Source organism: Corvus moneduloides, chromosome 6, assembly GCF_009650955.1.
Source record: "Corvus moneduloides isolate bCorMon1 chromosome 6, bCorMon1.pri, whole genome shotgun sequence".
In the NCBI taxonomy this organism is placed as follows: Eukaryota; Metazoa; Chordata; class Aves; order Passeriformes; family Corvidae; genus Corvus; species Corvus moneduloides.
This window is the reverse complement of record NC_045481.1, coordinates 5,807,215-5,832,921: the sequence shown is the minus strand read 5'-3', so window position 1 is coordinate 5,832,921 and position 25,707 is coordinate 5,807,215. Positions and strand designations below refer to the sequence as shown.

General features: G+C 45.0%; 1 protein-coding gene across 2 annotated transcripts in view; it reads right to left on the bottom strand.

Annotated features, from left to right (window-relative positions):
* PRKCH (protein kinase C eta) overlaps positions 1-25,707 on the bottom strand; it is a 113,871-nt gene that overhangs the window by 85,722 nt on the left and 2,442 nt on the right. Inside the window, exons 1-2 of one of the 2 annotated variants that reach the window (XM_032111592.1) lie at positions 1,390-1,434; positions 983-1,046 (exon numbers count right to left, since the gene is read on the bottom strand). In XM_032111592.1, the coding sequence (XP_031967483.1) occupies positions 983-1,046; positions 1,390-1,419 (94 nt within the window). In that variant the 5' untranslated portion in view covers positions 1,420-1,434. Of the gene's footprint in view, positions 1-982; positions 1,047-1,389; positions 1,435-25,707 lie in introns of those variants that run through there. The other variant, XM_032111591.1, reaches the window with a different exon arrangement.

Below are 25,707 nucleotides of genomic sequence, written 5' to 3'. Positions count from 1 at the left end.
GAATTATTTCCAACATTTCCCATTTCCCTCAGAAAGCAGTAGCTATACAAACATCTGAGTTCTTCATTTCTCATCTCTGAGACCTTGTTAGCAGCATGCTCAGCCACCAGCACAGATCTGAAACACACTCTGGATTTATGCTCATGCCCACCATCCCTGCTCAACCCTGCTTTAAATAGCCAAGCATGACACTCTTGCACGTGGATACAAACTGGGATGTAAGTCAGTAAAAGCCCTCCAGTTTCTTCTCTTTCCATCACTGGCTCTGTCATAGGCAATTAAAGCCAATTTCTAACGTCCTTTTCACCCCTGCAAGAAATTTCTCCAGGCCTCCCCAGCACACCCTGCCACTCTCCCTGCTCTCTAGTTACAAATATAAAGATTTCCCGGGTTGCTCACATCCACACTCACATCCACGCTCATAACTGGTATGACAATAACCAACAGGGAAATCAAAACCATCACACTATAAAATACAGTTACCAAAAAAAAAGCTGCCCAGATACTTTTTTGGGGCAGCTGTCACACTAAAAATTTGCAAGTTTCCTGTGCAAAGTGAGCCTGGGAAACAGAAATCCTCGTGAAGTAGATGGGAACCATTACGGAATAAAAATCATCCAGATGTTTTAAACACGTTCTATTTTAAACATGCTCCACTTTCTCCTCAGCTTGCCCTTCAAAAGGCACCCAGGTGAAAAGCACAAGTGACAAAACCAATCTGTCTGAAAGACATCTTCAGGGAAATAAACGAGAGAGAGCATGAACCGGCTCCCCAGGTCTGAGATCAGAGCAGAGGGCACACACAGCTCCAGCTGTCACCAACAGCCCCTTGCAGACCTCCCCCATCACTCAAGAAATCTCAGGCACACCACAGCATGGGGCCCCTGAAGAATCCAAACGTCTGCACCGCTCTGGAACTGATGGCAGGAACACAGACCAGAGTCCAGCTCTGAATGGAAACAAGCCAAAGTAACTCCCTTACCTTCTGTGAAGCTTCCTGTCAGAGTTATGACAACAAACACTTTGCCTTCTGGCTCCAAATCCACCTGAAAGAAGGGAAAGGAAATGTTAGAAGATTGGTTTTTTTGAGGTAGAAATTCTTCTCGGGATTTTGCCTGACTAATCCTGCCAACATTTGATAATATTTGAACCTGTATGTATTCTCATGCACACCTTTAATTGGAAAAAAAAAAAAAAAAAAAAAATCAAGCATCCAGTGCCCAAATTGTTCAGCATTCAGAGCTCCATAAAAAATAAGGAACTTGATTTATTCTTTTTCCTAGAAGTGCTGAACAATCTCAACCTTGCTAGAGGAAACAGAAGTATATAAAAAAAAATATATACAGTTAATAGTGTTCCAATTTGTGAGATAAATGAAGCAGGACTAACACTAAATTCTCTGAAAAGATCAATGTGCATCTGTTTCGAGAATTATATGGATATTTCCTCCCTATTATATTTTATCTCAGTGAAATTGTTTCAGTCTCTCAAAATACCATCAGTGCTGAGGCAAATGCTGATTTCTTATATAAATCACCTTTTGGCCTTAAACCACAGGAAATAGAAAACTCTCAGTGCTGTTACCTAAGGACTTCTTCTCGTTTAATCTAAATTAGATAGAGATAGAAGTACAGAACATAATTTTAGGGATCAGAGATTCAATCCCAGTGTCAGTCAGCCTGTCCTTGAAAGAAAGCATTTATTTTTTTGGTGAGTAGATTTTTTGAGATACATTTTTAATAAAGGTCTTACTTTTAGTATTTTTTATTTACCAGCTAAAATGACAGCTAAGGATTCGTGAAGTTTGAGTCAGGCTGTCACACAGAAACCTCAGTTAGAAAACAAAAACAAAGAAAGAAATAACAAGGCACCCCCTCAGCTGTTCCCACAGATTTCAAGGTTAAAATTAGCAAAGAGGAGCTTCACACCTCGTGGGTATTGATCACCTGTGCAGAACGGGAATTTTGAAAATGGAGCTCCCTGGGGGAATGAATAAAGATTGCTCATCCAAACCCTCTGTGCTCCTCCTGTACAACCACAGGACGACGAACTCAGGCTGCCCCCTTCTTCAGGGGTAACACACGGTGTGCCCTGTCAGCCCTTTGATTCTTCTCCAGTGTAAACACACAGCACATCACTGGAATAAACCCCCAACCTTCAACCTGAGCTCCCAGAGCAAGGGCTGCAGACCACCCCTGACCCAGACATTCGCTCGTGGTTTCCAAAAAACACTGCTGCCACCAACCAAACAGTCCTTTTAAGGCAGTAACATTAACACACTGGAAAAACAGAAAGGTGAACCCTAAAGAGGAGCCAAACAGCCAAGCTGCAAACGGAGGTGAAGCACCTGCACAGCTGAAGGTGGGAGGAGGTGTCTGAGCTGGGCTGACTCTGCAGGGTTAAGGTACAGCAGCACTTTCTGCTGGCACCTCCACTCCCAGGAATGCTGACACAGCCCAGAAAAAACAGCCTTCTGGGGTAAGTGAAGGGGAAGCACAGCCAGCCATGCATTTCCCTAGCCCACAGTTTGTTGCAGAAGTAGAGAAACTGTTATTTAAACTGCTGGGAATTTGTTAGGATGAGCAGAAGAAATATTTTCAGGAACAAGAATGAGCAACCATCTCATTCACACAGCTCCAGCTACAGTTCCGAGGTGCCACGCACACACTCTTATCAGTGGGACACACAACAGGGATGCTACAACTGCTTGGGAAAATCCTACCAAAATGCTGACTTTATGGACACTGTACTCTCCACAAAAAAATAAAAATTAAAAAAAAAATAGAATCAGTCTCACAGAAAAATTTAAAGCAAATATTTAGCTTTGACTCAATATTAATTTTTGTGCTTGTTTGCACTGCATATTACACTGGTTTTAGGAAGCTGTGTTTGAACAGCCCTCTGTCTCCATTAATACTGAAGACATTCCCCAAAAAGATTTCAACTCCAGCAATATCATGCATCATTTTTGCCTAAATTTCAGTTCCCTGGAGAGATGTGCAACTTTGTAAGGAGATGGTTCTTTCCAAAATATATAATAACATGTAATAACATATAATTACGCAAATTGATTTATGGGATACCAAGAATTCAGGTTTTATGGAAAAATCCTTACTTACTTAGGTTTCCAAAATCATTCTTCAGTGCTTATCATTTTCCTGCCAGTCTCCATACAGGGTACATCAGACTCCCGCTTCCACAGTGACAAAGAGGATCCTTCCTCCCTTCTTCTGACACACACAGTATCTCTGGTGGGATGTGGAATAAACCCTGTACTCCTTGTTCAGTCTTAAAAGCAAAGGCTTGTCAGAACTCAAGCAGCTGGGCTGAGCCAGGGGATCCAACAAAAGCATCACCCACCTTCGACACAGGGCACAGACAAAAACTGGCCCAAAGTCCTGACAGACCTTGCTCCTCATCTCTGCAAACAGGATTCCTCTGCCCCTGGCACAGCACAGTCCTCTGCCCCTAGCAGTCTTACAAAACAGAAACAAAATAGTTCAGAAAGCAATAGCAGGAGATTTATGGGAGTTATAAAACAATCTCTCTCCCCTCCAGACTCCAAGATTAAAGACCAGTCAAATCCCCTACACCTACTAAGCAGCTATGCTCATGTTGTACCACAGTCCAAGAGCATTCAGCCAAGAGGACTTGAGCTACACTCAAGATCTTCTCACAGAACATGTAAGGAGGATCTAATTAAAAATTACAGCTGAAAGGCTCCAAAATGAGCCTGAAGCCCCAGCATGCCAGGAGCTGCTGCAACTTTGGCACAGCAGCACTGCTGGCTGCAGGACCAAAGGGGAACTCTTGTCCTAGACAAGAGTTTAAACCAGACAGTCTTAAGAGTCTCTCTAGTCTTAAATTGATAGCAACAACATCAACAAATGATAATGAAATTAGGTAGTAACAGACCACAGGGAAAAGTCTGGCTTTTGGACTTGCTGGGATCTCCTTTAAGGATGAATTTGACCAGCTAGGTAGCAGCCAACACAGTACCTGAGTTAACTCTTAGACGCGTGGAACGTGCCTGAAACAGAAAACAACGCCTGACCTAAAAAACTGAAAGGAAAATGTCTGACCACAGGCCTGAGCTGGCCTCAGAAACATCAGCAGCTCCCTGAGAGCAACACCTGCCTGACAGGACGTGCTTCCCACCATGACACAGACACCCTGAGCCACAGCCACACCGCCCGAGTGGCCTCGCGCTGGCAGCAGCTGACGCCTGGGAGCTGCTCACACTTGCTGGACCCGTGGTGCCAGGGCAGCCCCACGTGCTGAGCTGGGTGTGAACAGCACGCACCTCGCTCGGGCCCCGGGGGTGAGCTCAGCCAGCCCTGCAGCACAGCCCCTTCGTGCTCCTGCCCCTGCTTCACACGCTCAGCACCCACCTTTGCACCTTCAGCACCGCCTGCACCCTTGCAGCGCAGCCACAGAAACAGCACACGCTTCAGGACGGCTCTACCGACCCAGCAACTGCAGCCAGAGCTGGGCAAGCAGAAATTGCCCAGAACCATCTGAAAGCAGACACCCACAGATCAGGAGTTTGGTACCCTACTGCGTCCCCAAAAGGAGAAATTCCTGATGTAAGCCCTCCTTCAATCTTTCCAGTCACCAAAGCACTCCCATCACCCGCACCTACTTTCACAGATGGAGAGGGCTTCTCACCGTGTTCTGTCACTTACTAAGAACTGAGCACTTCAAAAGGAAGCAGCTGCCAAAGGACTGGCCCTCCAGCCACGGAAGGGATAACCCTACCTGGGCTGGCAGCCCAGGCCCTGACTCCACAATGGCACAGCTCCAGCGATGCCAGTACCTCCCAGCACCAGCAAACACCCTCGGGACCCAGCCTCCTAACAGCAGTGTGGGTGTAACACAAGTACCGTGCAGACGCCAAGTTTTGCTCCTCACTTCTTTTCTGGTTTTTTATTTCCCAGCACTGATTGTGGCTGCTTAAAGGCAAAATCCCTACACTTTTGCAGAGAAGCAGGGTTTTGCACTATAAATCTTGACAGAGTTATTAAAGTCCAAAATAGACCATGAAATCAGTTTGGGTCAACAATGCAGCTGATGTTCTTTCTTAAAGAAAGCAGAAGAGGCTCACAGAAACTCAACAGCCTGAGGGCAGCACAGATGATGCTCAGGGAGAACTCCTACACCACAATATACGAGATAAGTGATACAGGAATCTAACCATCCATATGTATTTGACACAATCATCAAAGAGTAATACATACAGAGAAAAGTTTCCTACTGCCAAGATCTATCTGGCATGGGATAACTTATTTTAGGGAATCACAGCCTTATGCCTGGAAGGTTTAGTAATAAAGCCAAAGAAAAGTCCTGTTGTATTGGGAGAAGCAAAGGAGAAGTATGAAATTCTATGCATGCCTGATATCGTGAATGCTGTGAGGTGCAGTGATCTCAATAAATCAAACTAAACTGGTGGCGAGCAGCATCACACCACTGGCAGGTAGACCTGTGAACAATCATCACCCTCCCCTCCCTCCAGTGCTTTCATCCACAGCCCGGTCCCCCAGGGAAGAACCAGGAGGAAAAACATAGACTTTCTGGCTGGTTTAGAGGTAACTTGGCCAAGTTTTAGCTCACTGGGAGAGGAAAGTGTGCTTATCAGTGTAGTAAATCCTTTAGTCACCCTCAAAGAAATGCAGGCAGCACGTTTGTCCACAGCACAAGGGGTGGAAAAGATCAACTGCTGGAGCTCAGCTGTCTCTGTGAGAACAGCACAGGATTTTGGCCCAGAGCTAAGCACACACTTTAACTTCTGCTGAACCCCATGGCCGTACTCGGGAAAACAAGCACTGGAGGATTTTGGCAAGCGAGCTGGAAACGGGCAGGTAAGGATGATGAGTTCAGCCACGGCTTCATTACATTTCCACTGCGAGGCACAAGCCCGTGCCAGGACAGTGTGCGGGGAGTTAGGAACTCCACTGCTAACCCAAACCACTCACATGGTGCCCCATGCCTGAACTTGCTGGGATCGTGCTGCTCCACGTGACTTCAAAGGCAGCTACCAGGGACTGGTTTCCCACAAGGAGGGGCCCCAGTCAACCACCTCACACACCTTCCCCAGAAAAGGGCTGTACTCACATCGTTCCCAACAACAGGGCAAGTGTTATTTACTCCCCTTCTCTGCATTACAAAAAATAAGCCAGTTCAGGAGCGGAAGAGATGCAGGGAGACCAAAACAGGGCTCCTTAATCACATCCCTTCACACATATAATAAAAACTGGTCGTGCGTGATTCATCAATGGAAGAGGTTTGGAAAACAAATTCAGAAGGAGGGTAATCTCTCAGGCAACATATCAACACCCAGCTGAAGCATCCACTGAACTCGAAGAGCAGGTAGAGTGAGTTGGCCTCCGAGAGAGCCCGGCCTGCCCCTGGGAAAGGATGGGAAGAGGCAGATCCAAAGGGTGCCTGCCTGCAAGTCGCTCACTCTCCAAAGTGGAGATGAGGTATAGATAAGGTGGGCCTCCAGGATGAAAAGACATCTTCAACACAGCACCTGGCATGAGCATTAAATCTCACAAACACAAGTTTACAAGATTTTTTTTCTTTTTTTTTCCCCTCCCATCCCCACAACAGATAATCCAGTCTGGGAAGTCTGATCTGAGGTACATCAGAATCAGTGGGAATCTTTTTATTGTGTTTGGATCAGACACAAAAGATGACTGGGTTTACCCTGGAGCCTAGAACATCCTTTCTCCCATTGCTGCCCCATCCTTCCTTCCCCACAGGCACAATCCATAAGCATCCCAGAAGAACAGCCTTTTTCTAAGGCATGTCAATGCTGACATGGCTTCAAAAACAGAACAGGCCAGACGCTTGCAGTGAGTAAAGCAAATATAAAAGCTACCTAGGGACTTCATTTGCTTAATTAAACAAGTAGCTATATCTTTTGACTTCCTACATAATTTTTAATTTTAATTAACGGAACTGCATATGTAATCAGTCATTCGTAGAGGCAATTCCCAAGGCTCTGTTCAGTCGAAAGAGCTGAAAGTCTGGGTTAGGCTAAAGCTGGTTTTTCACATGCCTCTAGTTATTTCTTGTCATCTTTCTTGTTTAAGCTCTTACCAGATCATGCTTATGGAATGTCAGATCTTTCTGCATTTTAATAAGGTAGCACCTCCTTGGACAGGTCAAATGGCAATTTTCTCAGCCAAACACACGGTGTCTGGATTAATCAGTCCCTCTCATACTTTTCGAGGCTGACATGCACCTGTCTATCAAGTCAGACACCTTTGAAAATCCTCAGGGCTGTCTAGTACAAAGGGGATTTTGCATTTCCAGACCAACAGACTGAAGTGCTTTTCCTGCAAATGCACAGCATGCACTTTTTAAGATTCAAATTAGGGTGCCGAAAAAAAAAAAAAAGCAAACACACACACAACAGGGTACCAAGTATCTTCTTATTCCTGCAAAGGCTGGCAAGTGCTCAGGGCAGTAATTCCCACCGCAGGTGCCAGGGGCAGACATGGACAGCACTGGGAAGAGGCTGCCAATCCCACCTGCAATCACCAGGTCCACACACCCTGAGTGCTGAAGCCCTTGCAGCTCACCTGAACACAAGTTTAACACTCTGCAACTAAACTCACACATGGGTGGAAAGTCAGTCCCTCTCAAAACTCCTATAACCAGTTATTCCAGCTATTACTGTAATATTGTCATTCTAATTTTTTGTTTCAGGACAGCTGCTTAAAATATTACTTTTGTTTTCGTTCAAGCTGCCTAATTACAAGCTGTGCACCAGCCATGAACAAGCATGCATAACTAATGACTCTTAGCCAATCCTGGACTCTTTCATCAATTTTAGTCTGGTTTCATCCAAGAGATTACCCACCTCTACAGGAGATTTGCTCAGGTAGGAATAGGATTTATTTATCCTGTGAAAATTCCTGACAAGAAAACTTGCTTTAAGAGCTACAAATAAAATATAGATAAAAAAGGAGGTTTCAAATCTTAAAAAAAACCCCAAACCTTTCAAAAGCATGAGCCAGAGCCTGCTCCTAATGGTGTTATACCAATTTATATTGCTTTTGAGAAATCTCACCTCTAAAGCAATGAATAATTTAAAACTAATGGTTGCAGGCAGATGCTCTTTAGTATATTTGGAAAAAAATATTGGTGTTATGAAGTTAAAAAAAGAGAAACACAGACACGACTGGTTCAGGGACTATTATGTTTTCGTTCTCCTTATATTTTCAAATAAAAACAACAACAACTCTCCAGAGGGATTTTTTACCTTTTTTTCCCAAGCTACATAGCAGGGGGAGGGGATCCAATTGCCTGTTTATAAATCCCACGGTACTGAAGTTCACTGAAGACAAGTCACTGATCCCAACAGTACCATCACTGAGTAAGGACCCACTCTTTTAGAAATTTAAGGGCAATTCAAAACAAAATGGGAGGACGTGGGAGAGTCTACGAATGCCATGCACACACTGGAGTCTGCAGCAGAGGAGTTTCCATCCACAGCCTCATACAAGTGTGAGGCTAGAAATGACTAGGCTGGAAAATGGACTGAGAAGAAAACACGAAGGATGACCAGACCCTCCCAGTGAGGACCCATTTTCTGAGGGCACAGAACATGCCAAGCACAGGATGATTCTGAAAGGAGCCATGAACAGCAAAGCTGCTGGAACCACCCCAGTGATGGCACATGGTGGCCAGGGGAGATGCCAGGCAGAGAGAACAGGCTGCTCTGAGCCTCCCTGAGCAGCCCCTGCAGAGAGAAGGGGCAGGACACCACATCTGCCCCCACAGTTCCCTCCCACAGCCCGTGTGAAACCAGAACCACGTGAGCAGGACGGATGCTGCCTTTCCCTACCACAAGCACATACAAGCAAACCTTTAGCTCTGCTGAGCACAATTAAACCTCAATTATTCACCATATTTCTTTGTAAGGCCATACCAAGTACCACCATGTCCAGTCCGTCCCTGTATCTTCCTTCCAACTCCTCTTGCCTTCCTCCTACAGCTAGTTTTTTTTAATGGATGGGAAGGAAAATCACAGATTACTTTAATTTCCCAAAGGCAAATAATGACATCAATGCAGGACCACTAAATTAAAGGATGGCAAATGCAGGGCTTCATTTTCAGCTGTCTGAACACTTGATTACAGCAAATACACCCATGCTCACATTCAGTAGCTGCTATCAGGCTAACAGTCTTGCATAACCAATGTATGGAAATCTGCCTGCAAACACCTCTGTGTGCAACTGCAGGTAAAAGAGGCTGAAAGTGGGAAAGGGTCTCTGCTCTTGAGGGGACTTCAAAACTGTTGGGAGCTTTGACCAATAAACAAACAACAAAAAATTTCTATTTCCATGCAATGAACAGTAGCAACACACCAATGAATCTCAGTAACCAGTTACTACCAGCAAAACAAAAATCTCTGAATAGCTGTAGAGCTGGAGTTGCAAAGGGATGATGCTGACAGCTCACGTTCTAGGTCTATCACTGAGCACACAATGCAGGGGTTGCCCTCTTCTATCTCCAAGATCCCGACATTATCAACAAGCATATTTTCTATCTCCTACATTAACTCAAAATAACTTGGCAGACAAGCCAGGAAATTGTGCCACTTTTTCTGTTTGCAGCAATAAAGAAATAAATTCATTGACTGGTGCCAAGTAGGCAAGTTGGTGGCACTTCCCACGTGGAAACATTCCAAGGGCCACCACAATGAGGAGCTGAGCGGAACTTTCTCAAAGTAAAGCAGTGACACAGCTGAGCTTAGCACTGAGGCAGTGTCCCCCAGGAGGGAAAGAGCAGTGAAAAAGCAAGCCCAGGTAGCCCATGCACCAGCCAGTGCACACCAGAGACCTGGGTTTGGCCCAGAGAGGAACAGAACAGGCACCAGGCAGAAATACAGAGGAGAAACAAAAAAGATTGGGCAGAGAAGCAACAACAGTTCTCTCAGTCTTGAGGAGTCTTCCAAGGCACAGCATTCACCTTCAGTTTTAATTAACCTCCCTAACAAATCTAGGCAGACTTTATGAATCATTTATGGCTTTACATTAAGTAGCACAGTCTGCACATGGTCTGAGGTTCTGTGTCCAGGGCACTCTTGTTGGTCGCCAAGGGACCACCACTGCACAGCTACAGCAGGACAGCACTTAGGTGTAACTTAGGGGGAATCCATTGGGTTGTACACTGTCAGGCAGAGCCCCCAATACCCTGTTCACAGATCCAACCCAAGGAACAGGGACCCCATAACCAGCTGCCACACTATGCAAAGACCCTGCAGCTGTCTCCCCACTACCTTGTTCACTCACTTACTTGTGTTGTTCTCCACTATTCAGTGCTAGGAAATATTTTCTTGTTATTCATAGGTTTTATTGCATAATCCTAAGCTTCTGAGAAATTATTCTCATTTGAGTCTCCATTAGGTGTGTCACTATTTTTAAAATATCTTCCTACTACATATAATTCATTTGGTGTACTGCTGCTTTTCCATTTTTGTTCAATAGCTCTCTCTTCTTTCTAAAACCAGGCCACAGCAGATGAGATCATGAACCATTAAAACCCATTAGTCCTCCAGATACAATCCATCAAATTTCTCAACACCTCAGGTAGAAAGGGGAAAGGTCACAACTTTTTCCTATTCCAACAACTTCTGTCAGATACCGAAGAGCCAAATACCATCCTTTTAACAACAGTTAAAAGTTAAGTCCTGGTCGTCCAGCAAAAGGCAAACTGATGGAAAAGTTCAGTTATTTATGATGCTTGATCACTAATAATGAGCACTGTAAAACTAAGAAAGAAGGATTCTGGAGGGAGATGTGATCAGCATCTCAATGCCTGCAGCTCGATGGCAGGAAGATGTGGTTGCACAGCACAGAGGCACAGATGCAAACCAACAGCTCTGCAGAGGGCTTAATTTACAGGCACCTTCCTTCTTCTTCCCTCCGTTCGACACCAAGCATTGGAAAGATCTTTATTGATCTTTACTACACTGGGGACAGCTGGAACCCTGGAAAGTGGATGGTAGAAGTTTCAGGAAGGCCCACAGTGCTGGCTGTCACCCAGGCTGCCATCCTGCTGTCACATTCCTATGGTGGTGTTGCTGTGTCTCTCCTGAAGCCAATGCGACGGAGCTGCACACAACATCGTACACTCCAAACACATACCACACATCTCCACCTTTCCAGCCAAAGACAGCAAAGCCCCTCTGGGTGCTGAGGAAATCTTACACCATCAGTTTTACAGACAAGGAAAGCAACAAATGGGGGTGGCAGGAGCAGAGATAAAAACAGGGCTTGGGGTCTTCAAAAACCAGACCTAGCCCACTGCACAGCAGGCACACTGCTTGGAGAAGTACAAAGGGGACTCTGCAAAACCCACAAAAGCAACAGGTGCCTGACTCCACAGAAGTCCAGACATCAAGAAGAGTCAACTGCTCCAAAGCACCAGAACTCTCAGTCTTTCCGTGACTTTAAAGCCTTGAGCTAAGGGCACTGAGGGGCACACGACACCACCCCTGTCAGCATCACAATGAATTAATTTATGTGCAGGATCAAGCTATCAGCAATATTTCTGGCAAAACCTAAGATTTCAAATGGCATGTCTTAGGGGCATGGCAGTCTTTGGAAGTACAGCTCCCAACACAGCTCACATCCCCATTTAAAGTCTTAACCACATTACTCATCCTTAGTGAGGATACAAATAGGAGAGATTAAATCCAGAAACTTTCAATCGTGGCATGGGCTGTAATACCACGGGGAAGCCTAAGCACCTCTGCTCTGATAACTCTTCCCAGATCTGGAATTAATTATTCACAGTGACTTCCTTCTTCCTCCTCTCACTTCCTCACCTGGCACTTTCTTAGCACTGAAACCATTAAGGACTAACATTTATACCCAGCTGGTATTAATCCACCACATCCCCTCTCCATGTTGCAAGATGATCTGCCCAATGATTTGAGCCAAAAGGATGAAGAGCAAACTACCAAATATGAGTGCCATCTCACAGGAGAGAACCTGCTTGGGACACAGGGAAAGAGGAAAAGAAAGGTTTGAAAGTACTTTACCCCACATACTCCCTCTCCCATTCCCTGCCAACCACTTATGGGATTGCTCCACATCCCTGGTACACACATCCCAGAACACCCTGTAAAAGCAGTAGCAGTTTCTGTTCTGGCTGCAAAGCCAATGTTTCCAAAGGTACCAAAAAAAAAAAAAAAAAAAAAAAAAGGAGTGCCAAGGCATGCACTCCCCCAGCATTCCTGAAGGTATGATGCTTGCTCCTGGAGTCCAGATGTTCCTGCTCATGTCTCTGCTCCAATCCCCACGAGGTCCAGTGCTGAGAGCCACAATCAAGTCTTCAGGCAGCAAAAAGAATGTAGGTTGCAGCTGACAACACCCAGAAAGGACACGCCATTGCCAACATTTGCTTTGCCAAGTTAGATCATATCCTATTTGTAAAGTGGGTTTTGTTCATGGGTTTGGTTTTCTGTTTGGGGGTTTTTTTGGTGAGGATGAAGGAAGAGTACAATCAAAATATTTCTGTGAAACAGCAGTTAGAAAAAAGGGCGCAGAGGTGAGGTTTTTCATGGGGAAGGACAGTGGGCTGGATATCAGTACCAAAAATAATTAGGAAAAAAAAAATTGTCCTGAAATCCTGAGGCCAAGCATTACAATGAGAGACAGACTGTCCAAGACCAAGCAATTTTTAGTCCCATCAAGTCTGTGATTACAGTTTTCCTCATCTACCTCATGAGAGAGATGATCTCACTACCCACTTGTGACCATGAAGTCACAGCTGTGACTCCAGCAATCAAGCTGAGCCAGGAAGGAGCTGAACACCATTGGCCTCCAGCCTTCCCAAGCCACTGGATGGTGACGAGGTGCCGTGTCACTGGGATGTGCTGCTCAGCTGACCCAGCCACTTGCCTCCCTCTGAAGGACAGAAGGCTCTCCTGGGGTTTGTTACAACTGCAAGCTGACAGGCAGCTGTCACATATTTCCCCTTTTTAGTATTTCCTTTTCCCTTTCCAAAGTGTGGTTTTAAGATGAGGAACCAACGTGACCAAGATTTACCCTGGATTAAAAAACACCAGAGGGTGGAGACACCCAGAAAGGGAACGTAGAGGAAAAGGTCAGAACACGGCTGGAGTGGTTTTGCTCACAGGTCGATCGAAAACATAACTTGGTGCTGACCACATTTCCCATTCAAAACTCAACAGCACCCACAAAGCTGCAGATAAACCTTCTTCTCTTCAAACAAAGCTTTTGCTGAGGATTGCCACAAGCCCCAGCACACGGCAACCCCAGGTAAGCCAAGAGCAGGACAGGCTCACTTACAAAGCCAGTCATATTTAGGACAACTGCTGTCATGTTCCCTCCTTGACAAATGTTTAGCTTCTTTGTGAATGGAAGGCCTGGCATTTTATCTGTGCCAGAGTGCTGCATGTGTTTTATATACAAACACACATGCTTTTAACTCCAGCACACTAATGTGTTTAAAGTATAAATTCCCTGCTGGAGAAAAGCACATCCCCATCTGGGTGGCACTGCTAATGTGGACCTTATGCTCCTCTTCCTGCTGACAAACAGCCCTTGCTAAGGGGGACACATTCCCTTAATTCACAAAGCAAGATTTTATTCACTCCAGGAAAAGTCGTATCAATTTTAGTCTTATACCTTAACTCTCACCAGCTGAGGATAGAAATCCCTTGGACAGCGTTTATCTCCGCTGAAAATAAAATCAAATCACTTTCCTTCTTTAAGATTTACCAAGCCTTGTAATATAAAGCCAAGAAGCCACTCAGCTCCTGTCCTCTCAGCAAGCACCTTGGCAGGAAGCAAATGAAAGAGATCCAGTCCCTCTAATGACTGATCCACATTCAGTGAAGGGAAATAGTACAAACACAGTTCCCTAAGAAAGATAATAAAACACCTAACACTGTTCAACTCCTAACACACATTATATTGAAAGAGCCCGAGATAAGATTACCGTAGCAAGTAGTTTGATGGAACCATAAAATAAATCATAAAACAGTTTTGTTTGGAAAGGGCATTAAAGATCATCCAGTTCCAACCCCTTGCCACGGGCAGGGACACCTTCCACTAGAATGGGTTGCTCAGAGCCCTGTCCAGCCTGGCCTTGAGCAATTGATCCTGACCTGGAGCTGCTGACTGGATCTTGGCTGCACCACAAATTGTGACTTTCCATGATTCTAAAAAACTCCTCTTGCAGCCCAGCAGAGTTTGAAAGGCTTCAAGGGCATTACCACACAGAGCAACATGAAACAGGGGGGTGGTTTCAGATACTGAGATAGACAGTCTGAACAAGTACTGACCCACTGGAAAATTCGCAGCAAGAGATGGAAAGATCTGGTACTCTTCAAACACCTACATGTTCTGGCTGTGGCTTTGAAGCAAGCCACAACACTGTCCTTTCTAAAGAGCACCGTTCCTGTGGAAACACTTGCTTAATATTGTCAGAGATGGACTAAGAAGAAATGCTATAGGTGTACAAAATTTTGCAACTACCCATTTACTGGCTAAAATATATATAGCCAAAAGAAAAAAAATTCCTTTTCTTACTGTTAACAGTGAAAAACATTATCAGGCACTTAAACAGAATATTTTTGTGCAGCTGAAATAATTAAAAAAAGCCCAAAAGCAACAAACCCAAATTTCATAGAATCATAGAATGGTTTGGGTTGGAAGGGACCTTAAAGACCATCTCATTCCTACCCTCCTGCCACACACAGGGATACTTTACCTAGACCAGGTTGCTCCAAGGCCCATCCAACCTGGCCTTGAACACTTCCAGAGATGAGAGATCTGCAAATTTTTCTGCAAATGAAATTTCTTATGACCAGGATTATTAACATGAAGAGATAGTTTAGCCAACCTAGAAAGGAACCACAAAACTGAGAAAATGTTGATGAGCTTTTTTGAGGTCACAAAGATGTTTTCAGAGCAATCTTTCAGAAGCCAAGCACAGGGACACCAAGGGCTGTTTAAAACCAGCAAGCTCAGTTACTCTTTTCTCACCTAATGCTCATGTTGAAAACAGGAACAGGCGCTTCAAAAATGTTACTAAAATAAGAAGTGCATTGCTTAAAAACAATGAGTACTGCATATGCATTGCTGAGGCAAGTCTCTTTGCACTAAGCTTATTTATATATAGAAATAACACCAGTGACCTCGTATTAATCACAGACACAGCTTTCTCCATGACAAAGGGAAATGACAAACTTGCAAGGGCACACCAGAAACCTTCCGAGATCACATCCAAGTATGCCAAAACATGTGACAACTTGAATGATCTTTGCTCCTCTTTGAAGAAATCCACTCAGATCCTGCAGTATTACTCTTGACAAAATCAGAACCGTACAATTTTAAAATGAACCACGTGGTGATTTTAGATATGGCTTCAACTCTCAGTTCTCAGGTTCTTCTCAAACTTCTGAAGCTTTCAATTCGAAGAATTTTAACCAAGATAGTGCTAATCAGAAAGAACATAACCAGCCAAAAGGGTTTCTCCCTGCTCCACACAGCGCCAAGCGAGACCTGAAATGAGTGTGTGTCGTGTCCTGTCTGCGCCACAGCACGCAGGCGTTCCCAGGCAGCTCTACACCACAGCATGAACATCCTGCTCTCCTGCAGATATGCAGCCACACACAGCAACTCACACCCGAGAGAGAGGGGAGCAACCACGGCTCCCAAAACCCCTCCAGTGGAGCACAGGTAACCTCAGAAGGGGCTTGGTACGTGTCCAACAGTGGCCATCGGAAACTGATGGGAAAGCAGAGGGTTGATGATGGTTTAAGATGAAGGAGGGTGCATATTAGAGATTAGGAAGAAATTCTTCCCTGTGAGGCCCTGGCACAGGTTGCCAAGAGAAGCTGTGGCTGCCACATCCCTGGAAGTGTCCAAGGCCAGACTAGATGGGTTTTGAGCAACCTGGTGTGGTGGAAGGTGTCCCTGCCCATGGCAGGGGGTGGAACTTGGATGACCTTTAAGGTCCCTTCCAACCCAAACCGTTCTGTGATTCCGTGAACTGATAAATCATTAACCAAAACACAAGAAAAAACCATCCTGGCATCAAGCTTTGACCAAAAGCAGATTAAGGGCCCCAGCTGCCCCAAAATTCCGCCCCCGCCTCTTCTTCCGGCCGCCACCACTCCTCTGCAAAGGCAGCACAATGGACGGCTGCTTTCACACGACTCCAAAACCACAGCTAACAGCCCCCCACACGGACTCGTCTGATGTTTGACTGATGGTTTCTTCAGCAAGCTCAGCTGTGAAATGGGGTAGGCAAGAAGCAGAGACACAAGCAGGAAGCTCTCCACCTCTCCTGCTGCACAGCGACTGCCCATGGGGCAGAGGAGGGCAAAAACCTGCTGGTTGCCCTCCTAGATCTGCCCTGGGCCAACTGCCAGAGCCCACAAGTCACAGGCCTGCTGAAAAAGTGCTCCACCATGTTTAAACACAAAACTCTTTCCTAGACTGGGTGACTTTGCAAGTATTACATTACCCCAGATGGAAAGGTTCATACTAGCACACGAACCTATTTTGTCTACAAGGGGCTGAAAATCATTCTCTGAGGATGTGCAGCATAGCCCAAATTTTTGAAGATTTATTCCTGAGCCTCCAGAATCCAGGAGTCTGCTCTTCATTTCAACACTGTCACTCCAAGAGGATGACAAGCCCTAAGGATGTGGATACAGGGAGTCTTGGCCTGCAGAGACAGCTCCTCTACAGTAAATATGGGAGGGGTTCCACTGTCCTTCAGGTAGAGCTGGAGATATCAGCCTCAACCTGTGGGAATGCACCAAAGAAACTTTTATCTATTCCTGTACCATTTATTTTGTCTACATCATACCTTCTTTGTCCCTCAAAGGGAAAGAATAAAGCCCCACTGCCTGGGCTCACTAGCACAGCTCTAGACCTTGCTCCTTTCTTGGACATGAGCAAAACGAATTTGATGATCTAGGTTTTGATAAACCATTCAGCAAGAAGAAAGTGAAACATGTTCCTTTCTAGAATCAAGGAAACAGGGAAAAATATCATCTTTATTGACATGACAGGCTAGATGTTACTAAACCTAATTATTTGAAAGCGTGGTCAAAATTAGTTCCTATCATTAGGTATTGATAGGATTATTGTAACAGGGGCTAATTTTTGAGAGGAAGATGGCACTGCTGGGTTTCCACCCAGTTCTGCTCCACCCTAAGGTGAGAACAGCTTAGTTGCTTGTAGAGTAGCTACTAAATGACCACAGGTATGTCCCATTACATTCAAGAAGACTACATAAACCAGCACTTCTTCTTAGCTGCCACATCACGAGTCCCTTGCAGAAACAAGGGACAGAGACTTCTAAAAAAAGGAAACTGATCACAGGGTCATTTTCAACAGTCTCCAGTAAATCATCCTCTCTCACAAGCCAGTCTTGTACTTGGGAAGTACCCAAAGCTGGACTTTTTACTGCTACTGAGTAAGCACATAATGAAGCAGTAAGCATGAGGCTCCGTGCTGAAAACTGATTATCAGCAGCAATACTCCCACCAAGCCCTGTTAGGAGATGGAGGCTCACCCTACACACTCAACACCACCGTAGCTTTTGTATTAACAGTGTGTTCCAATGAGTAGCTTTGACAAGAAATCCCACCTTGGATTTGGACCACATGGGAGCACTTTCCTCACATGGTTGTATTTTCTTCCAGGCTCAGGAGCAAACTGCCTTAGAGAATAAATTTTCATTGAATATATTAATGTGAGATGCCTCAGTCTGTGAATAACCCAGATAATAAACTCATTGACAGAAGCCAATTCCTTCCTTTCTCAGAGCACCATGGGCACTCGCTGTGCCCCATAAATAATGTACAACCCAGACATCATTATCAACTCTGGTTGCATGCAAGGAGGAGGAAGGAAACGTGTCCAGTTCTTCTCCCAATTAGCCAGTGCAAAGCTGGCAGCGTAACTCCATTGAAGCCATGGGGAATCCACTGACGTAAACCTGACAAGCAACAGCAGACGCAAGCACCAGGCTCCTGTTCTCCAGGAATCTCACAGAAGAGACAGGCAAACTTTTTAAAAACAAGTGAGAAAGGAAGAAGGCAACTTTCACACTGATGTTATTAAAAATTGATGCCAGAAAGAAGTGAGGTATGGAGAGCTCCATGTGTGTGCCAGCTTACAGGTGAGGGGAGGGTAACATTTAAAGCATGTAAAATTTAAAAGAATTGAAGGATACGAGATAGAACAAAACATGCACTGAATCAATCCCAAATTTCACTACTTGGAATTCTATTTTTCCTCTGCTCTTCAGCCCTGGGGAAAAGGCCAACAAGCTATATGTCCTTGTTTACCAAGAAAATAAATGCAGGACAAAGGAGGATTCAAACAGAATAAGCTAGTCTTTCATTAGTCATTCCTGATTTAGACAACCTTTGTTATTCTGAAGGAGCAAAGCCCAGAACTGAATACATTTAGCATGGGATGAACACACTGACCAGTCTAGGTGGAGAGAATTCCTCTAGGAACTAACCCACACGTGGACAAGCCAGCTCCAATGCTATCAGAGACAGCACTGATTTGCCAACTATTTTGTCAGATAAAAGCACTTTGGAGCACAGACATCCCATGCTGACTTTTATTGTCATAGTGAAACTGTCATCCCCGTTCCTATCCTGACTGTGGAGCCAGCCAGCTCCAGAGAACTGCCACAATCCTAAATGATCCCTCTGACAGTGCACTTCTCTCTCTGACTCACATCCACAGCACTCAGCACCACTACAACTGGTCCTGCTTGAACCTACTACAGCATCTATGAAACTGTGAATGATGGCAAAGATTTTTCTATCCAAAAATGACAAAAGGATTCCCAAACTAAGACCACTTTGCTATCATAGAAGGTTTAAGATACTAAATGAGGCAAGTGGACATGTGCATGAAGACTTTAATTTACATGGGATGTCTTGCTTACATGACAGAGTAAAATTAAATGCACTCATGAGAAAAAATGCGAAAGACCGTGCTATGCTAAAATGCAGACTAATGACAAGGAATTAAAGAAAAACAGAAACAAGCAAAGGCAAAACAGAAACCACAGAGCAGGCCAAAGAGCGAGAGAGGGCTAGAACCCAGAGGTGCTGTAGAGAGGTGTGAGCTGCGTTTTCACACCAAATGAGACCAGCTGGCAAGTCAAAACCCTGTCTCCGAGAATGGCTGACATAGAATATATGAGAGAAAGGCAAGAAAAACACCTCCATGTCAGATATGGAGCTACCACCTAAAGCCTCTCCTCAGCCCTTGGATGCACATCATCAGACAATCTGTCACTGTGATTCTTACTTTTAGATGTGAAGTCCTGGGACAGCAGAGACACACAGCCTGTTTCTCACATCCTGTCCCTCAGTCCCCTCATTCTGAGAGATTACTGGGCTCTACTGATCTGTTAGGTGATTTCGCACTGCAAATGATTTTACTGATTTTTTTAAACATACAGCAAGCATTCAATATTCATACAGCAAACCACACATTTAGAAATGTGTCTTGAATGGATGTATTTTCCTCCTTTTGATAGAAATATCTGTATTGGAGTAAAAAGTTAAAAAAAAAAAAAAAGAAATTCCACTAAGTCCTAAATACCATTCTCAAGCTCCCAAAGCTACCCAACTCATGTTTCTGCACCAATACTTCATCTCCTGCCTGTTCCACAGAAAGATCTCTCCTGGAAGGAGTCTGGAGAGCTGCCACTGTATCACTGATACAAATACAGCCATACAAATACACTCATGAAACTTAATACTTATGAAACTGGGCAGGTGAACACCAAGAAAAAATCCTTATGTAATGTCATCTAACAGATTCATACCTCCTTCCCTCCTTCCTCCCCTGCCAACATTTTTCTGTCCTGGCAAAGCTCCTGGGTAAGCACAGCCACAGCAGCTGGGTTTTAGGGCAGTCTGAGCTGTGCTGACCCGAAGGGCAGGTCCACATCACATGACGGAGCACAAAAATTCCCATCCAGAGCCACGGAGGTCCAGCAGACAAGTGAAAATCTTATCCTAGACCTGACACCCCTAACACCCTGTGGCTTTGCAGCCCAGGATTGCCATCTTTCCCAGGCTAGGCTTCATTGCTCTGCAATGTGGCACTCAGAGGAGACAGCCCAGAGCGTGACACCCATCTGTCAGACAGCACACAGGCATCCCATCTCTGCCTTGAGGGCTGCATCTCTCCATCAGGACACAGATCACCGGTGGGCTAGAGAGCACGAGGCTTTCTGGAGATGCAGTGGGTCTCACAAGGAAGTCAAAAGCCAAAAAAACCCCTGGCAGTTGCCAGAATGACTTTTCTGCCTGCAACCTGCCCCACACTGGAGGGGCCCCAGGACAGAGCAGTGCAGGGAGCAGGGCCATCAGCCGGTCAGACTGCTCTGGCAGCCTGCAGGATAGATCTGGACATCGATTAGATGCCTCTGGTCTAGCACAACAAGGGCACAAAAGGTCTTGCAGGGGCAGTGAAAAAGCAATTTTTTCCATCACCTTGGGCCCAGGACAGACGCTGAATATCAAGAGCATGGGAGTTGCTGAGGGATGCTTGTTCCCACACGGCATCGCACTAACGCGACAAAAGCTGGCCTACATCTGCTCGTGGTGCTGGCTTTAAATTATAGCAGGACAGTTTCCTCAGCAATTGACCTCCCTAAGTGATGAGAACATCTCACGATATCAAAGCATAAAACAGTATCATTGGCACTGCAGAAATACAGTTGCTTGTCTGGCTTACCCTAAGTGGCTTAGCAATGTTAATTGGACGCTTCAGGATGCGCTTTGTTTTAGATACACAGTTCTTATCTTTGATATTATTATTACAAAGCAGGCCTTTCCCTCACAACCAGCCAGGGATCTTGTACCAGCACAAGGGCATGGCTTGGGAGAAGAACAACCACACAGTGACCTCCACCAGGACACGGCGCCAGGTTAGTTAGCCAGGACTCCAGCCTGGGTCACTGCATGGCCCCACAAACAGCACAGGGGTGGAGCAAGCAATCCGAGCAAAGACTGCTCATCCTCTCCAGAGGAAATTAAACTTGCAGCATAGTCTGACATGTCTTAACTGCATGCCTAAATAGGATGAAATTTGGGAGGCAAGAAGGTGCGATGGCTGATCCAGAGCCCTTATAAAAGCTGCCAGTAACTAATTTCATGTGGTAACTCTTCTGCTCATCTTCTTCTCCATGGTTACACAAAAGGTCCCCAGTTTCCTGATTGTATTAACAAAGCACAATAGCTAAAGCCTAAAACATGAAAGGAGCTTTGATAGTTTGTGAAGAAAGGGTGGGAGTCTTATTCACTTCAGTAAGGGATATGTTTTTCATATTGAATTACCCTGTAAATCAGTAGACTTTCTAATAGCATTTCAATAGCTTAAATGGCCCCCTTGATGATCCATTCTGCAGAGTTTATTGCCTATAAGCTCAAAATGGCCAGAAACCAAATCATTACTCAGAAAATATTCCAAACAGAAAGCCTCTGACAGCCTGGGTGAAATGTGCTTTACTGAAAGACCTGTGCAAAAAGCTAAATATAAACCACCAAAAGGGTGAGGCAAGGCCTGCGGGATGCAGAGCTGGGGACAGAGCTTCCTGGGGTGCTGGGCTCACTTGTGCTGCACTCACCCTGCTGCCCCCTTCTCCTCCTCACAGCCTCTCTGCAAAGAGCAATCCCGAGGCTGCAGGTTCAGGTCTGCAAACACCCTCTCATGGGCTTCTAACACGACCAACGCTGCCAAAAGCAACGTGGGCATCAGCCCTTGGCTGCCCCTTCTCCCTCCAACCAAGGCTTTCAACTGATCCAGCAGCAACAGCATCAGCAGGAATGTAAAGGTACCCCTGGCATCAAAGTCAGCCCCTCACTCCAGCCAACCACATCAACAAGGGCTTGACAGAATCACAGAACAGTTTGTGTTAGAAGGGACCTTAAAGACCACCTCATTCCACATCCCATGCCATGCACAGGGACATCTTCCACCAGACCAGGTTGCTCCAAGCCCAATCCAACCTGGTCTTGAACACTGCCCAGGACGGGGCATCCACAGCTTCTGTGGGTAACCTGTGCCACCCTCACTGTAAAAAACTTCCTCCTTATATCCAATCTAAATCTCTCCTCTGTCAGTTAAAAGCCATTACCCTTTTGCTGTCTCTTTGTCAAAAATCCTTCTCCAGGTCTAGTTTAGCCCCTTTAGGTACTGTAAGGTGCTATGAGGCCTCCCTTTGGCCTTCTCCAAGCTGAAAAACCCCAACTCTCTCAGCCTGTCCTCATAGCAGAGGTGCTCCAGCCCTTTGAGCATCTTCATGGCCTCTTCTGGACTCCCTCCAAAAAGTCCATGTTCTTCTTTTATTGAGGGCCCCAGGCATGGATGCAGGACTCCAGTACATCATTCCAGTCACCTTGAGGTGATTGCCACTGCACTTGGTAGCAAGGTCACTGCAGCACCTGATTGCCTGCACTCTGTCCTGCTTCATCCTGCATTCCCAGAATTCTGGCTCTGCCCCTGTTAAGTTACCATTTGCTCGTGTGCAGGAAGAGATTAAGACAGATGAATGCACAGATGCACAGAACTCTCTTCCTCAGCCCCAGCCCCAAGTGAATGCAGTGACAATATCTTTGAGAGGACGGGAACACTGTCACTTCACTGCCCATATGGCTGCCCCATTACAACTCCAGAAAACCTTGAGAGCCAAACCCACATCTTGCTGTACTCAGTTCAAAGCCAGGACATGAACTCCAGTCCCATGCACCCCTACTGACACCAAGCACTGGAAACTGGCTCTTCTCATACTTTGGTCAAATCTTCCCAGCCAAACACACTCTCAAGCAAAGTGCCCATGTTCTCCAAGGATTCTGACAGTTGCCAGACAGGCCATTTATTGGGGAGGAGCAAGAAACAGCTTAGCTCCACTTCTGATGCTGGAACAGGGCAGTCTGTGTGCAGCTCTTTGTGACAGTCAGCTTCTCATCTGCCTCAATGAGAACAACTGTTTTTAGCATCACACCCCCACAGACTATTAAACACCTGACAAATAGCAACAATTTTTCCCGTACTTATTACAGCCTTTGCTTCAGGCCACAGGGCACTCTCAGGCAGCCGTGGTGCATCAGACTCTGTTGGCATTTTGAGGGGTCTGTTCGTAGGGCCAAAGGACAACTAAAGGAAAAAAAGAAAAGCTGAAATCCCCGTAGCTTTCAAACTCATCTTGCCTTCTGCAGTGGGTGTTTCTCTCTGCAAGTCCTATTCAACATAATAACTGCATATCAGCAATAACAATCACTGAAACAACTTAAAGCTTCCAAAAAGTTAGGGAAAGAACTCATTTCACACAAGTCTAACTAATATGCAGTGTGACCTTCACGCAGATCAGAGATCTGCACTACGTACACCACTGTCATGCGCATGGAAACAGAAGTCAAATGTACAGATAACTCTTGCTCTTTATCTCAGCCTGCTCCTGCCCTGTGGAAGGAGACACCACTTATTTCAGCTCTGCAAGCTGCAACCCATCTCTACAGTTGGGCAGACACAAAATACTGCACCATAAAATCCTCTGTCAAGAGTTATAAAGTATTTTGGCTTCCTGAAGCAACTTTTGCCCACCTGGAGAACTTGCAGCCAAGCAGGAGTCAAAAGAAGCAGCAACCATATCATACTTGACCTGCAGCACCCTGGCTCTCTGCCACAGTCATGATGCTCTGGAGAGAAATTGACTTATCTTTTAAATCTTCAACTTAACATTCAACAAATACAGTTGTATATAAGCATGGGTAAAATACAATTATTTCTGCCTCAAAAAAGAAAAAAATCATAGGGAAGGATACAGGCAAAAGAGCTGAAGTGAAGGAACGCACAAGAATTATTTGTTTTAATCTCTTCCTGCACACAAGTAAATGGTAACAAACTCATCAGGAAGTTGCGACCAGCTCATTAATCTTATAGCCCATCTGTTATGTGATTTCCTTCAGTGTACTCTGATGATTTGCTATTCAAGATCAAAGTTTAAATTTCTACTCCTTGTTAAAGTCTTAGAAATTATGGCATCTCCACCCAGGGACTAACAATTTTTACAACTGTGGTTAAATAATTCCCTTGTAACAATGCCATTCAGTATCTGTAAAGAGTGTTTCCCCAAGGTTAAAAATTACTTCAGCTACTACATAAAACTCATAGGAATAATCCTATGTATTGTAAACATCTCCCATTTCAGCTACACTGAGCACTCCATTTGTTTCACTGATATAGGACAGCTTTCTATACTGCACTCAGAGACAGTCAGACAGGCGATAATACCTTTTAAAGGTGCATATGCCAAGTAAAAAGATCCTAGCACAGGCTAGTGCAGAATTAAATGCTTTTAAGAGGCAAGTTTCAGCCCTGATGTAAATCACAGCAAACAGCTTCAGAGAGCAGCCAGCTCAGTTCCCTCCTGCCCTGCACCTGGTCATGCGCACCTGTGTAAAACAATTCAGGTTTGCACAATCTCACACCCACACAGGCAAATACCTACCAGAGACAGAACATGGCACCGGAGAGATCGCTCTCAGCTTTGACTGCATTAAAGAATGCTGAAGGCAAAATGGCATTTAATTGACAATGTTAATGAAAACTCCTGTGCTGAAACCTGACAAGTAAATATAAGGAAAGGGAAACAGCAAGAAGGATCTTGAAGTTAATAAGCTCTTAGAAATGTGATCTGTGGAAAATTAGTCAAATGTGTTTAACAACTTATACGCAAATTAGAAGATACCCAGACCACGCTAATGTCGTTACTAGAAAGACTTCAGAAAACAACCAAAATGGTTAGAAGGAAAAGGGTCAGTTTTGAAGTCTCTGAAACACAAATTTTAAAGCAAACCATGAACAGAGAACTCTGTCCCAGCACCCAGTGGGATGACGCAGGTGTATAAGCATTACTGATGAGACAGCTCATGTCCATACACTTACTCATCTGCCTAAGTGTTCGGGGTCATAATTGCAGTGATGTACCTGCAAGTCATCTGGGAAGCACCAACTCTTACACACTAACTGCTCCTCCTTGCCTCTCGCTGAAACTTCCTACAGTTCTCACAAAAGGTGCTGACCAATGTTACAACTAATCACTTTTTTTTTTTTTTTGTCAGCGGGAGAAAATCCATGTTTATAAACAGAGCAGCATGAGCCTGAGAGCTGACACCAAGACTGTGACAGGTAATTCCTGAGGCAGCCAACTGCCCTGCCGTGTTTGCCTGTTATCATTCATTTGGAGTTTACCAAAATACTGTTTTCCCTGTCTCTGAAAAGTGAACATAAAAGTTCTATTTCAAATCAAAACGAAAAACTGTGCACAGCCAAGTAAGCATAAGACAGATTAAACTTAGGAGGATTCATCGATTTTCCTCTTACTCGATTCATTCCTTACTTGCCTATCTGTGCTTTTGTTTTGGGGATGGAAAAAGGAGAGAAAAGAAGGATTTCAGAGTAGAGGTGTTACAAATCATCTACATGTCCCTGTGCTGTTTTGCATTGTGCCAGCAGTTCATGGACCTTGGGTTAGTACAAACCAGCATTTCCTATCCTTCTGATTACACAAACTCCCGTGACAGCCTTGCTGGATTTATCAAGACATATTAAATTATCAGGGCAAGATGCTGTTCCCTGTCATCATGTGATCCAGGCTGCA